Source organism: Camelus ferus, chromosome 18 (genome assembly GCF_009834535.1).
Source record: "Camelus ferus isolate YT-003-E chromosome 18, BCGSAC_Cfer_1.0, whole genome shotgun sequence".
In the NCBI taxonomy this organism is placed as follows: Eukaryota; Metazoa; Chordata; class Mammalia; order Artiodactyla; family Camelidae; genus Camelus; species Camelus ferus.
The window spans coordinates 20,142,331-20,157,617 of NC_045713.1; the positions used below are offsets into that span (position 1 = coordinate 20,142,331).

At 54.0% G+C, this 15,287-nt stretch overlaps 1 protein-coding gene across 3 annotated transcripts in view; it reads left to right on the top strand.

Annotated features, from left to right (window-relative positions):
• NSMCE1 (NSE1 homolog, SMC5-SMC6 complex component) overlaps positions 1-15,267 on the top strand; it is a 31,683-nt gene extending 16,416 nt beyond the window's left edge. For all 3 annotated transcript variants that reach the window (XM_006186675.3, XM_032460591.1, XM_014560877.2), the window contains 6 exons: positions 7,162-7,283; positions 8,272-8,349; positions 9,536-9,682; positions 13,444-13,560; positions 14,418-14,538; positions 15,044-15,267. In XM_006186675.3, the coding sequence (XP_006186737.1) occupies positions 7,162-7,283; positions 8,272-8,349; positions 9,536-9,682; positions 13,444-13,560; positions 14,418-14,538; positions 15,044-15,123 (665 nt within the window). In that variant the 3' untranslated portion in view covers positions 15,124-15,267. The remainder of the gene's footprint in view (positions 1-7,161; positions 7,284-8,271; positions 8,350-9,535; positions 9,683-13,443; positions 13,561-14,417; positions 14,539-15,043) is intronic.
• The last annotated feature ends 20 nt before the right edge of the window (positions 15,268-15,287 follow it).

Genomic DNA, 15,287 nt, shown 5'->3' on the forward strand with positions numbered 1-15,287 from the left:
ACCACCACGATGAAGAGTCGGTGCCGCTCTGTTGCCGGAAGTACCGACCAGTAGACCTCTGGCCAGGGGACTGGCCGATGGGTAAGTTTATGGTACTTATAGGGACAGTAGGCGTCAGCCCCTGTTGTCACCTCAGCAACGTTTTCATGGATTTTAGGGCGCCTGATGCATGTGGCTGAGATGCAGGAGCTGTGCCACGTGATGTAAAGTGAGTTTTATGCCCTGTCATTTGAAATAAGGCCAAAGAGGAGACTTTCTAGCTGGAATAATCTCTTGACTTTGAAAAAAAAGGTCTCTGTATACTTGGAGACAGATCTCTCAACAGTAGATTTAAAAACAGCCCATTATTAAAAAAGCCTGTTCCCCCTATACCATCAGAGCCCTGAGCGAATCTCTCTTGTTCCGGGACACTGTCATTTTTCTCTTTGTTGTTTCAGACTCCTGAGGGTTAAGGCATCCAGCTATGTTGTTGAGCACTGACATATTTTTTTAAACTTTTATTATGGAAAAAGTCATAAAAGTAGAGAGAATAATACAACGAAGCCTCATGTACTCATCACCCAGTAAAAATGATAACTCATGACTAATGTTTTATCTGTACTCCTAACTGCTTACCCCAGTCCCACTCTGATGTAATTCTCAGACCTCATGGCCTATCAAAGAATTTTTTTTTTTTAATGGATGTTCAAGTCCTTTTGTCACTGTGCCAGACTGAAGGTCAGACCTTTGATTTTCTGGTCCAGACTTTGTCACTTGCTGGCCTTGTGATCTTGGGTAAGTCCTTAACGTCTCTGACAGTTGGCGTTCTCTTGGAAAACAGTGACTGTCCCGCATCCCGGCCCACCTTGGCCATTGTTCGTGAGGGTCTGATGAGACCCTGGGGGAGCAGAGCTGCAGTGCTTGGCGAGTTGATGCAGGGTGTAGAGAACTGCTTGTCTAATGTATCTGCCACATACAGCTGCGCTCCTTCCATCCCCACCCTCCTCAGCCCTGTTCACTAGCCACACTGTGGAGGTGCCACTGTGAGTGCCCATCTTTCCACTCACATATCTGAGTGCTGAGAGGCTCATCCTCCTCAAGCAGTTGAAGTGAAAGCCATGGGCTGAGACGTGACGCTCACACACTCTCCGGCCCAGTGTCCCTGCCGCCTTGCCTCTCCCAGCCTGGGGTCTGCTCTTGGGCCCAGTGTGCCCTAGTGCCCATGTCTGGTCCAGGGCCCAGGCTGCCCCATCCTCAGCGCCGTGCTCAGGAGGACCACGCAGTGGGCCCCATTGGATGAGAGGGCTGTCATGGGGCAAGTTGGCCTATAAGTGGTTTGGTCCCCTGGGGTCTTATTTTTTACTGTTATTTCCTCTGCCTAAAATAGCATTTCCTCTGCCTAAAAATTTCCTATCTGTGGTGCCTAGTTTGTTGCTCAGTCATTAGGGCAGCAGACTTCCTGCTGTCCGAGTACACCCTAGGTCTCCACAGGCTTCTGGGAAGGAGGGACTCTGATTAACAAGAAGAGGTTTGTTGGTTGAATTAAAGTTTAATTTTAAAAGAAAAGGAGATGATATATATATAGTTGTGGCCAGGAAAACAATCTCTCAGAATGAATTGGACCAGCTCCCACCCCTCAGAAAGTGTCCTCTCTGTTCAGTGCTGCCCCAAGCCTGTCCATCGCCCCAAGTCCCATTTTTCAGTTGCCCCAATTGAAAGGCATTTCCTGCTAAAGAGAGAGCTTGTCTGTCCTCTCCTGAGTCCTTGGCCTCTAGTTCAGCTCCTCCCACAGCAGTGTGTGCTAACTAGTCAGGGCTGGACCACCTTTCTTTGCCAAGGGATGATGGGGGTTGGCCAGGCCCAGCTGCCCGTAGTACCTCACGGGCACAGCCTTCTGTCATCAGCACTGCCTCTGGAGTCCTGACCAGGCACTGGCCAGGCTCTTTCCATCTTTCTATGTTGGCTAAATCCCTCTTTGTGCCCTTGAAGGCACAGTGCTAGGTTCTGGAGAAAGGTCGATTCGACCTCGGTGGGGTCGGGATCGAGAATGTTCTCCAAGGACATTGCTCTGCTCTACAGAGTCTGGGTGGCTTTGTGCACAGGAGCGTGGGCTCTGGAGTTGGCCAGGCCTGGGGTCCATTTCCATGACGGGGAGCTCTGGGCAAGATAACTCTCCAAGCCTCTGGTATGGAAAGATGGCAATTATAGCTCACCTCATGGAGTTAGCGTTCTCACAGTGATGAAGCGAGCCAGGCTAATGAGCAGTGCCCAGCACGTACTAAGGCGATGACAGCCCCACATATGCAGGTCCGTTATTCTCAGTCCAACAAGGGCAACTTCACCATAGCCCGTAAGAGAGGCACAGGTACACCCAGCTTACAGGTAGAGGGGGAACAGCTGGCCCCAACGATCTGCAGACCCTTTCCTGGTCCAGACGTGGTGTTCACTGCCCTGGTTAGGGTGTCTCCTTGCTCTCTGAGAAGAGGCAGTCATAGTAGGTCCAGGGGCTTGTTCTTACTTCTCGTAGCTGGTCTTCCTGTATCGATGGCTGCCGTCATTGGTGTGGACGGACCCAGCCTCTGATCCAGCTCTACCTGCAAAAAAACGATCTTTTTTTCTCAGTTGGCTCAGGATTCTGAAGGGAGGAGCACAGTTACTCATTAGTTGTCTAAAGTCCCTCAGAGTGGTAGACCCAAGACTGGAGACAGCTGCCTCAGAGTCACAGCATGTGGTCTGTATCGCATATAGTTTATCATGACCATGAACTCATAGGATACTGGGGCCAAATGTATTCTTGGACACTCCTTCAGTCCAGTTTGTTCCTACAGATTTGCAAACTGTAGCTTTTTCATCATGGGCTCCAGGAACAAGGGAGGGAGAGGGGCAGAACAGTGAAAATTAGCTGGTTTGAAGACTTGGTTTGGGGAAGCACTGATCTGGTGTTACCTTGACACTTAATGGGCATGTCAGGGATCTTGGTGGCCAACAAGAGTTCCCAATTCTGGCCAACTTAAAAAGAAATGTATTGGGAGGCTCTTGGGAAAGGGACACACAGGACTGATCATGTTTAGGGGCCAGGCTGGGGAACAGGCAGGAGCCAGAGGGCACAGGAAGTATGGCAGCACCTCACGGCCAAAGCCACCTTCCCTCTGTAGTGGCTGGGCTGGAACCACCTTCAGCCATCCCTTGGTCCCTTGCTTAGATTGAGAACGTGTCTGACAGGCTAAGCGTAGGTTCTGGGCCCACTCCTGGCTGACCTGAGATCTGGCCCCCTCAGCTTCCTGACCTCTGCTTCTCTGGATGTGGGTTTATTCTCCCACCAAAATCACACTTATGGGGGAAGTAGGGCACCGGACTTGGTAAGTGGAATGCAGTATGATGGGGAGGAAGTGCTTGAGGGCTGTAGGCGGACGGAGCCAGAGCCCAGGAGCCTCATCTGGTGCGGTCAGGGCAGGCCTGCACAGGAAGGGCCCGTGGTCAGGGTGCCAGAGGGTCGGGAGCCTGGCTGGTTGGAGCAGGGGCTGGTGGTTGGCAGGGGGTTGGAGGAAGTATTCCAGACATGTGCGAGGTTGGACATGAGGTGGTGGGTAGCCTTCAGGGATGAGAGAAAGGGAGAGACTTGCCTGGGGTCCCACCGAGGGGCAAGGTGGGACTGGGCTGGCCCTGCTTGGTCCTGTGGCCCAGGCTGCCTGTGTTGCCCCTGAAAGGTCAAGTCGTGGGGAGTGTTGCTGAACATATGAGAAGCTTCTTCCCCGCTTGTGATTAAGACAGAGATGGTCCAGTGCAGGCGTCTGTGGGGAACCGTGCAGTGGCAGCGGTGGAAAGGGACGTGGCCAGGCCCCTGAGTGGGACACTGATGTGGCGGGAGGAGAGGACCAGCACCTGAGCACGTGGCGGGTTTCCACCATAAGGACAGTGGTAGAAAGTGGGTTGTCGGCTTTTTTTCTTATGAAAATACATTGAAAACATTCATGTTTCTGAAAAGTGAGGCTGGACAACAAACCAGAGGTGGTGGGAGAGGGGAGAGCTCAGGGCGGCTATTAGCTCACCTCCATGCGGACGAGGTTTCTGGAAAGTCCGATGTAGTAGGATGCTTTTGATCTGCCCACAGAGTACATTTTTCTGAACGACACCCAGGAGAGGCCTTTTCGGTGGAAAATGTGAATTCTCACTTTCAGAGGGAGGTGGGACTTGCCACTGTGTGTGGGGTTGGGGGACGGGGTGGTTCCTGCCTGTGAAGCGTCCTGTCAGTCGGCGGGAGGTGGTTCCTGAAGGCCTCGTCACCACGCTCCCATCTCCCGGGGTTGAGTTGGGGGCCGTGCAGGGAGGAAAGGGTTCCCGGCAAGCCAGGGGCACAGGCTCAGGCCTCACAGCCAGGCCCACGCGCCCTGAAGGGATGTTTCGCGTGGCGTGGAAGAGGAAGAAGGCACAAGAGCTCTTTGTGCCGGGGCAGCAGAGAACGTCTCAAGAGAAAAGGGCCGTTTGAGTTGGCTTTCGCAACTAGTAGACAGAAGTGGGAGTGAGAGGAGGGAGGGCATTTCAGAAAGAAGGGTGCGTGAGCAAAGGCACGGAGGCAGAAAGTATGACTGTCTCACTCTGGTCGGTTTTTCAGCAGCTGTGGCCTTTTTTTTTTTTTTTAAATTGCAGTATTGGCCTTGTTGCAATGGTCTGAAACTGAACCCACAGTATCTCCAAGTTATGCCTGTAATGGCTCCCCAGGATCTGTGAAGATGTTCCTTACTTGGGAAAAGAGACTTTGCAAACATGATGTAGTTAAGGATTGTGAGATGAGGGGATTAGCTCGGAGCATCCAGGGGAGCCCAGTGTGAGCAGGGAGATCCGGATAAGAAGGAGGCAGGTGGGACAGGGGTGAGAAGGGGCTGTGAAGGTGAGGCTGAGGTCAGCGTGAGGCGGGGCCGCAAGCTGCAGAATGCGGGGGTCTCCAGAACCTGAAAAAGGCCTGGGGAGCAGGTCTCCGAAACTTCCAGCAAAGTTGCCACCCTGCTGACCCTCTGTAGTCCTCTGGCCCTCAGAACTATAAGATGATGTGTTATTTTAAGTCACTAAGTTTGTGGTACTTCGTTCCAGAGGCAATAGGAAGCCAGTGCACTTACAAAGGTAGAAATCTAGTTTTTAAAATTGTCTGCCCCAGATGTTTAGAAAGAAGGACATAGTAGGGAGTGATATAAAGTGGAAAAGAATATTTGGTTTAGAGACTTAAACATAAATAACAGTTTTCATTTTTAGCAAAATTATACAGACACACAATCTTAGAACTAAAAGCAGAAGATTATGATAAAACACGGTGGTGTGGAGCAGGATTGCTAGGGAGAAACAGGAACCGGAACGGGGTAGATACATTTGTTTGACAGATGCACACGGTGCTTACTATGCTGTGCATCATTTCAGAGCCTCTGTGCTCATCTAAGGGTCTCTGTGACAGTCCTCCTTAGCCGCTAAGGTGGACCAGAACATTTCTAAGGTATCTTTCAGCTCTAAAGTCCTAGATTAAAAACACTGTGGCCAAATTTCATCATCATACTCCTGTCAGGATTTTTGCCATATCCACATACCATCTGTTTAATACTAACTTTTCACTTTACTTTTTTTTTTTAACTTAAACAACTTTACTTATAATGGAAGATTAGACTCATGCTGTGATTTGCATATTAGTATTACTGTCCTGGTCTTTGTCATTAGCTTTTCTGGGTCCCCTCAGTAGACACCATGCCTGTGTCATGTCCGTGACCTCCACTGCCTCCAGCGTGATTTTTTTTTTTTTTAATTTGATAATATTTAGGTGTAAGGGAGCTTGCAAGTACCTTTCTCTGTAAGCAGCCAAACAGATAAATGTCAGGGGTCCTGGGATGACCCTCTCATCTTAGTCCCCTTCCTATCTATGGCCTTGGTCATCAGCATGGTGCCTTTTCCCTGCAGTATTGTTTTGATGGTTTTCTTATTTTTTTTTTTAACATAAATGTCATATTGTCTGTTTTTCAGCTGCTTTTTCTTTCTTAGAGTGATTTTTTTAAGGCACAGATCTTTTGAAATTACTTATTTTAATAAATGAAAACAGTAATACATACTCTTGGTTTAAAAAGTATCACAGAACAAGAGGGTAATTTCCAGACACAAGGCTGCCCATTCCTCCTCTGCTTCCGACTCCGCTGTCCACAAGAGAAAGGTCACGCTCCCCTCTCCTGCAGATCACTTGTGTGATCTGGCTCCCACTTCTTGCTGCAGCCTCATCAACCCTCCTGCTAGTCCGCTGTCCTTCGCCCCGGGCCCCTGCAGTGCTAGATGGGGCCGCCCCTCCCCGGGCCCTGTCCACACCCCGTCTTCTGACAGACCGATGGCCCTAGAGAGTGGTGTCAGCTTCCTGGTGTGTCTCCAGGCTGTGTGCCTCCCATGGAGACAGAGGCAAGGTGGCGTACAGGCCAGAGCACAGGGGCTGTGGCCATGCTATTGGGGCTCACCACTGCTCACCGTGCCTGTTGAAGTAAGGCCACACTGGGCAGGGTGAGTTGGCCCCTCTCCGCATCACGGCCTCCTCACCTGAACTAGGAGGCTGCCAGTGCTCGCCTCGGGGGCTGTTGGCAGGATGGGTTCAGTACTGTGTGAACAACGCTCAGACAGGGCCTTCCCTGGGGCAGGTACTCAGCGTGGGCTGCTGGTAGTTATTCTTCACTGTTGCGCCCTCAGATCAGCACTCTGGGCCTGGCGTGTAAATGTCCAATGTACATCTGGATGTCGAATAAAGGGAGGAAGGAACCGAGGTAGACCTGACACGTGTGTTAGGACATGCAGGGGCAGCGGCTGCAGTGGGAGCACACTGCAGGTTCTGAGCACACGAGCGGTGCACCGAAGTACCGTGTGGGGGACAGTGACCAGGCGGCAGGGAACGGTGGCAGCAGAGGAGGCTGGGGGCTGCCAGCCAAGACAGGAAGACCACGGCAGGCTCAGCTGCCTTTTCCTGGGCCTCTCTGCTTTGCCGCACCCTCCGTCCTTTGAATGCTCCAGGAAGAAAGAAGCCACAGGCTCTGGCACGCGCCCAAGGCTGGGGCCTTGGGCCATTTCTGGCTTTGCTATCATGTGTTTAGGTCGATGGCAGGATTGAAACAAGCTACACTTTTTTGATGAAGCACCACCCCCCACCTTTTTTTTTGGCCTGTTTATTTCTAGGTAATGCTACTGTAGAGAAGTTGGAGGACTTTATCAACAACATTAACAGTGTCTTGGAGTCCTTGTACATTGAGATAAAGAAAGGAGTCACGGAAGATGACGGGAGACCCATTTACGCGCTGGTAAGTGCAGACTGAGCCCCCTGGTGGACGTGTGAGGGCCTGTGGCTGACACAGCACACCGCGCCAGGTGCGTCCTTAGTGGGTGAAGGCGCACCTGTCTCACCAAGGGCCCGGCCCGCCTCCCTAACTCTGCCCCGCCTCCATCCCCGTGCTCGCTGCCCGCGCGTGCCCCGTGGTCTGCAGCGTCCTCTGTAGTCATCAGGGCTGGGGGTGACAGAACCTCAGCGCTCACTTCACTGCCCACGTGGAGCCCTCACCCAAGACTTGGCAGCATGCATTTATTTTGGTTGTTGCCAGTTCTCTGCAAGAAGTTATTCCACATGAATGGAATATTAGGATTCCAAAGGAATAAAATGCCATTTCATTTGGAATAAGACATAGAAGCTCTGAAAAGAAAAATGCGTGGAACCCCTAAGGATTGAGACCCATTTGGGGCCTCTTGTTGTTCTCAAATTTTCCCTCCTCGCTAGGGAACGAGGTGAAATAGAGGGGAGGTGACAAGCCCCTGTCCTTGGCTAGGGAACCGCCGGAGGCCATCAAAGGAGATCAGGCTTCTACCAAACAGGCCCACACAGAGAGGGGCTCTAGCCCAGGGTTTCCCAAACTCTGTCCCATGGCAGGAAGGGTTATGGAGTCAAACAACATGGAAATGCTGGGTTAAATCGGTAAATCAGATTTCCTTACCGCCAGACTTCTCAGTGCCTTTTGTGTTTGAAGCTCTGTTAGCACGCAGAGAAGTCTCCCAGAGTCACCTGAGTTTGGGGAGATACTGTACAACCCAGGGATTTCTGAAATCTCTGAGAATTAGACACATTGACTGAGCTAAAGATTTAAGCCTGTAATACAAGACTGGTTACAGATTTACCCCTGTGGCCCACAGTGCCCGGACAGGTGCTCGGTGACTGGTGAGGCAGGGTGGGAGGGAGAGCCAACAAGTGAACTAACTGACAAGCGACTGGCCTGAACCTCATGCTGACTTATTTTTTAGGTGAATCTTGCAACGACTTCAATTTCCAAAATGGCCTCAGATTTTGCAGAAAATGAACTGGATCTGTTTAGAAAGGCTGTGAGTACAGTAACTCCCATTCCCCATCAGCTGGGCTTCTTATGGGAAACTTCTGTCTTTCATCAGAAATCGAAACTGCAGTCCTAGAGGGTTAGCACTGCTGCCTGAGAAAGCCCTTTGCAGGGGATGGCACCAAGCGCCTGAGCCAGGTGCTGTCACAGCCACCAGGTGTTTGCTGGGGATGTCGCCACAGCTGCCTGGGAGAGAAGGGCTGGTCCAGGTCTGACCCCGACTGACTGAGCAGCAGTGGGCCCTGTGGGTGTGTGACACGAGTGAACAAGCGTTACTGCCTGGTACTCCCAGTGCGGCCAGGACCAGCAGCAGCACCACCCAGGAGCTTGCTAGAAAGGCTGAAGCCCAGGCCTCACACAGGCTGTTGGATCTGAACCTGCATTTTAACAGTGCTCCATTTACGGGTCACACTTGAGAGGTGCTGCTTGGCCTACCCCGCTTTGGAGCTGTTCACCTTGTCACTCACCTGGCTGAACATCTGGCTAAGACAGTGGTTCTCAGCCCTGGATGCACAGTATAACTGGAAAGGTAAAATTAATGTGGACATTCTGGCCTCACTCCATGTCTGTCTAATACGTCTATGAGGACCAAGTTTTAGAACCATTCCTTTCTAAGCAGCCAAGGTTGAGAACCAGGTTCTAAGATGCCAGACACACATGTGTGTGCAAGACACCTGTCTTCCCAGGGGCTCCACCCTGCTGTGTGTGGGTAGAAGTTTTAGGGCAGCTTGCCTGCTGGCCTTTCCCTGCCCCGGGTCCATGTGCCTCTGCAGCTCCCCAGCATCCTCTCCTGCTGGCCCGCCCTGGCTCTGCAGTCCTGCCCTTGTGGCTCCAGCCTGCCCCTCCTCCAGCCAGCCTTGCCGGCCTGCCCACCTTGAATAGGAGGGGCGCCATGTCATGTTCCTATTCATTCCTCAGCTTCTCCATCAGTAGGACATGGATTCCCCCTTCTTGATTTGAGGGCATCAGGCTCATTCATTTAGGATGGTTAAAGGTCAAAACTGAACATGTCTATGGCTTTTTGTGCATATTATTAAATTGTTTTCCTAAAAGAGCGTACACTTCTGCCTGTGACAGGAGCTGTTTTACTGCAGCCCTGTCAGAATTGGTATTATTGCTTAAAAGTTGTTTTTGCTGATTTAATAGATGGACGTGGTACCTGCTGTTTCTTTCAGTTGGAACTGATTATTGATTCAGATACTGGCTTTGCGTCTTCCACGAATATTTTGAACCTGGTTGATCAGCTTAAAGGCAAGAAGATGAGGAAGAAGGAAGCGGAGCATGTGCTGCAGAAGTTTGTCCAAAACAAGTGGCTGATTGAGGTACTTTGTCCCGTGATTTCTCCAGCCTGGCTCACTCTTTAGAATGAATTACAGTTTTTCCACCAGAACCGTGTTGTATACAATGGATGTCTACTGAGCCAGGCCCTTTCAGGCCCCTTATCTGCTCCGATGCCCACACATGACCTGTCCCAGGAGCCCCAGGCAGAAGCAGCAGAGCCCGGGGCTGTGTGGGTGTGTGGGCCCCGGGGCTCCGGTCTGTGGGCCCAAGGCAGTGTAGTGCAGTGGTTAGGCTCTAGCATCAGCCCTGGGCCTGAATCCCAGTGCAGGTGCCCTTGAGTTCCCCATCTGTAAGAGGGGAGTAATGGCAACCACCTCTGGGGGTGTAGGGAGTGTGATGAGGCTGGGGGTGTCAGGTGCGGCTGCTGGGCCCCCCACGGGAACCGCTGTGGTGATTATCGTCAGTGTCACGCTGTTCAGGACCCACGCTTCTCACTTTTAAGGCTCCTTCACTTAGATGGTGGCCCTTAAAGAACAGAGGATGCACAGCAAAGTGTCTGGAGAGGAGCTGTAGCAATCTGTGAAAGGAGCAAGTTTCTAGATGCCCCGTGTCTAGTTCTACTGACAAGCAGTCAGAAGTTTCAGTTCTTTTTCCACAAATGCACCAGTTTCCAGGAAACCCGAGCCGGACAGGCTCAGCGCTGTCCAGTTTACCACGGCTCTGCCCCTCCGTTGTCTGGTCGGGGCAGGATGTGCTCACGTCGGCCCCCAACTTCCTCACTTGGTGGTCAGAGCCGTGGCTGGAGGCTGCTGCTGTGGCAACATGATGCTTCACTTCCTTTTTGGGGAGAGCTCGCCTCTGGAGTTGAGGTGACGAGTTCTGAGTTATTGATCTCTTGGGGGGGGGTGGCCCTGGCAGTTTGACCAGAAACACAGTTCCTGAGGTACTTTCCTGACGGGAGGAAGTGTCTGGAGAGGCCACAGTGCCGAGGGCAGGGGTGGCGGGAGCTCCTGGTGGGCTCCAGGATCTCTGGGCATGTCTGCATGTCACATGCTGGGACGACAGGGAGCCCCTTAGCTCTGTGTTGTAGATGATCCACTGCAGCTCTGGGATCTGGACAAAGTCGACACCTGGCAACTAGCAGGGCCATATTCAGGCCCCAGCGTGGGTGACTGCAGGTCCCCATCAGTTGCTTTGTCAGAGTTTTTCTTCCTCTCTGGGGTGGATTTGGCAATATGGAATGTTCTCGGGAAGCTTGGGTCATAACTGACCGTGCTGTCCTTGGGCAAGCTCTCTCAGGGCTAGGACTGTGACTTCATCCTTGTACCTTGTCACATACCTGGAGGCGCTCAATAACTGCTTCCTGAACAGTGACTGGGCAAGAAGATAAAGTTCCAGAGGGACAGAATTTACATGAAATTTACCGGAAAAAATGATGCAAAAAAGCCTCGTAGATAAGGCAGTATCTTTATTCACACGGGACTATGCCGATCTGCACACCTCTTCCCCTCTGAGCTCACCCTCTGCACCCAGGTGCACCCTTTGCACCCAGCTTTGGGCCCGAGAGTGGGCATGCACATCGAGCACAGGCCGCCGCTGTCCTGTCACAGTGCAGGGATGTGAGCCCAACTCTGTTGAAGACTGTGCTTTACTGCCCAGGGCAGGGGCGACAGAAGGAAGGCACATGCTCCTGGGGTCTGCAGGACGTGCACTGGGCCCAGGCTCCCATCATCTCTCCCTTTTCCTCAGTAAAGTGGGGGCGGCCCTGAGCTCTGGTAGGATGGCAGCCCTGGGGTTCTGTGAGCTGCCGAGCCAGCAAGCAAGCTCTGCATGAACAGTGGCCTCCTTGGCCCCGCGGTCCTTGTGGGAGCCCCTGGCTGGCTGACACCTCGGGCCTTGTGTGGACAAAGGAACAAACCCAAGGCATGCTGGTGAGAGGCACCCCCAGGTCCTCCTCTGGCCTTGCCACTACCTCTGGCAAGTGGCTTCTTGGTTCTGAGCCCGTTTCCCATCTGAAGAACTAGGATATTGATGGCTCTCAGGGGTTTATTTTGGGAGGGTCAAGTGCTTTCTGAACTGGTTGGCACAGGGGCAGGATGGGGACTGGGTTGCTGGGAGTTCTGTGGCCCTTTGCAGGAACAGCTGTGGGTCCAGCCGGTCCCCCTGACCAGCCTTCTGGGGACAGCACCTTGGTGGGAGGGACCACGTCTTGAGTCTGTGCCTCGGCTTCTCAGAAGCGGGACTTTGCCTGGGAGCTGCACTGTGCAGCTCTTGCCCCAGCGGCACTGTTCACTACGGCGGGGCCTCCCCAGTGCATGGGGAGCCCTGCCCCTGCACCCGTGGGAAGCCCTGCCTGGTGCAGAGCTGCAGCCCATCAGGAGGCCTTGGAGTGGAGAGTGGTCAGGGTCAGCGGGGGAGGCCCCAAGGTGGAGGAGGCTGCAGAGAAACTGCGGGTCCTCAGAGCAGGGGTGTGACTGCCAGCTGCATGTCCGCACCTCCAGGACCACTCCCACTGCAAGATCCCAGCTCCGGGGATCTTTAATGAGGCCTGGGAGATCACTCGGGTTTTGGTCTGCTTTGGAGTCGCCAGAGTACCCCGCCTGCCCCTCCCTGGGACGGCACCCTGAGGACTGAGGGGGATCATGAACAGTAAGCACTGGGCAGAGTTCCAGGCATCTGGTGGATGCTTAGTGAATGCAGCTGGATCCTGACTCTGAACTGGAACTTGCTGACCCCAGGCCTGGGTATTCCTCCTTGAGATGAGGTCCACTTAGTCTTCCCATAGACGTTTCTCACGGCACTGCCAGGCACTGGGCCTCATGCACGTCAGGTGCTGCGGACAGAGTGAGCAGAACCAGACCTGGTCACTGCCCTCATGGGGCTCAGGGTTGGAGAGGTCAGTCCCACATCTCACTGCAGTGGTGTTTCAGATAGAAGGGCAGTGGGGTTGTATGACAGCTTTAACAGAGGAACGTCCCCTTGATGGAGGAAGGGCCACTCAGTTGAAGGCTGTGGAGTTGGCAGCGGGGGTTGTTGGGTGGGGACGATGGTCCGGGCGGAAGGAGCAGCCTGCGCTCCAGTGGCCATGATGGGCTTGAGGAGCTAAGGCCGGGCCTCTGGGGAGATGGGGGCAGGGGGAGCCTAGAGGTGGGAAGTAAGAGATTTGATTCTTCAGTCTGAGAATGGTGGAGAGTCTGAGGGCTGGGCCTCACAGAGGTCAGGCCACTGGAGCGGCATACCGAGGGGCCAGGGTGGGCTCAGAGAGCAGTTGCAGGGTGAGGATGGATGAGGTGGTGGCCGTGGAGGTGGGGCATCGTTATGGACTTGGGGGCTTTTGAGAAGGTACCAGCCACAGGGCCAAGGACGGCCTGGGAGCCGGGAGCTGCTCTCTGGGGGTGGGGTGGGGTGGGGTGGGCGGGCTGGGGGAAGGAAGGAAGGAGTGGGCACCTGGGTATGGGCAGTGCAGTTCACCCCGCAGGGACACTGCCTCCCTCTCCTGGCCTCAGTGTGCTCATTGCAGTGGGGCTGGGGCAGGGGTCGCTCATGGGACTGCTGTGCGAGGTCGGTGATCCCGCCCGTGAAGGTGCAAGTAAGGTGCTAATAAAGAAATTCGGGGGTGGCGGCCCTCACCTCGACTTCCTTTGGGTCTTGCCTGAGTTTCCCCCACTTGAGGTTCTGTAGGGGGCCGGCGTGGGCGCCCGCTGCGCTGGGGCGGGTATGCAGACCTCTGCTCCTTTCTGGGTCTTGGGCCGTGGGGGTGCCAGTGTCATCCAAGAGCGCCCCTCCCGCCCGGCCCCTGCAGAAGGAAGGGGAGTTCACGCTGCACGGCCGGGCCATCCTGGAGATGGAGCAGTACATCCGGGAGACGTACCCCGACGCCGTGAAGGTCTGCAACATCTGCCACAGCCTGCTCATCCAGGTACCGCGGGGCAGGGCGGCGGGCGCCTTCTAGAGCTCTCCTTCTGGGCCTAGGCCTCTGGCACTGCCCTCGCCTCCTCCGACATGAGCAGATGTGGGGCGTCTCCTCAGACGTGTCCGAGGACGAGCACGCAAATGCCCACGTCTCCTCCCTGATCCCTCTGTTCTAGCTCCAGGGCTCTTTTTATTAATTTTTCTCCAGGAAGGCTCTTGGAAGTCTTTGGTGTAGGCTGTGCTATCTTGGCAGCTGTGTGGTGAATCTCTTCCTACATCAGCTGTGGTTTTCCCGTCATGTTTTACCCTGCGAACTTCGTAGGGCTTCAGAGCAGCCAGGCCAGTGCTGGACATTTATGTTTTCCTCCTCTTCTCTCAGTGCAGTCGCCACCTGCACTGGGATGGGCCTCTCTGCGCATCCATCCTTGGGCCCCCGGTGGTGGTTTCCTTGGGTTGAATTCCTAGGAGTGGAACTTCTGGAACAGAGCGTGCACACAGCTTTTTAAAGCTTCTGACCCACATCGCTGAACAGCCTTCTGAAACGTGGCAGCCGTCCGCAGGCCCACTTGCAGGGCCCACGTGTGCGGGGGGTGGGGGGCCGCCTTGCTGCTCTGCTGGGCCTGGCTTGCCACCCCCGCCGCCGTCCTCTGGCCATTGGAGTCTTGAGCTTTTTCCCTCTGTGCTCATTTGTCAGAATTCTTTACTAAAACCCACTGCACTGAAGACTTTGGGGTTGTTCTCATTAGCTTGGGGCCTGGAAGACAAAAAGTCAGAGCCTGCAGGACGTTTTCCTTGCAGCTCCCTGAAGGTTAATGGACACGGGATGTGTGCCAGGCGCCCTGGCCATCACCTTTCTTGTTTCAGGGTCAAAGCTGCGACACCTGTGGGATCAGGATGCACTTACCTTGTGTGGCCAAGTACTTCCAGTCCAATTCGGATCCGCACTGTCCCCACTGTAATGACTACTGGCCCCATGAGATACCAGGTTCGTGTCCCTGAGCCCTCCCTCTCCTGCTGGCCTCCAGCAGGAGCTGGGCTGGCAGGGTAGAGCGCGTGCCCGCGTGCTGGCACCTAGCCCTGAGCAGGGACGGGGGAAGGAGAGGACAGGGCACTCTCACAAGGGCTCCACACATGTGTGGGACCTGAGCCCCACGCGGTGAAGCAGCTTCTGCAGTCAGGGGAGGCAGGCTTGCTTCCTCGGTTCCACAGGGCTGTCTGGAACCCAGTAGAAATCCCAAGGCCTGTGAGGGAGGGTCAGGTGTAGACAAGACTCTCCCTGGCAGCTGTCTTGGGGGTGGGGGAGGAAGGAGCAGTGAAAGGGGCCTCCCCAGCTCCTTCAGTTCATTCATCTGTCAGCTGGGGCTACTCCTGCCTCCCTGGAGGGCTAGCAGTGAAGAATGTCCCACAGGACAGTCCTTGGCACACAAGTGTGGCTGTGGATGTCAGCCAGCCCTGCCATTCACGGTACTTTGCGGCTTTTTTGTGTACAGAAGTCTTCGACCCCGAGAAGGAGAGGGAGGCTGGCATCTCCAAGTCCAGCAAAAAGTCGTCGCGATCCAGGCAGCACTAGCTGGCGCTGCCATTAGGGAAGTGACTGCGTGGCCTGGTGGGACGAGGCATCGTTTTCCTGTTGCACATGAATCACCTCCTTTGTTTTTTACGTTCTCATTAACAAGTTTGGAATAAACTTACTAAGTAGCTGCTGCATCCTCCATCTGTGGATATCCCTGTGTA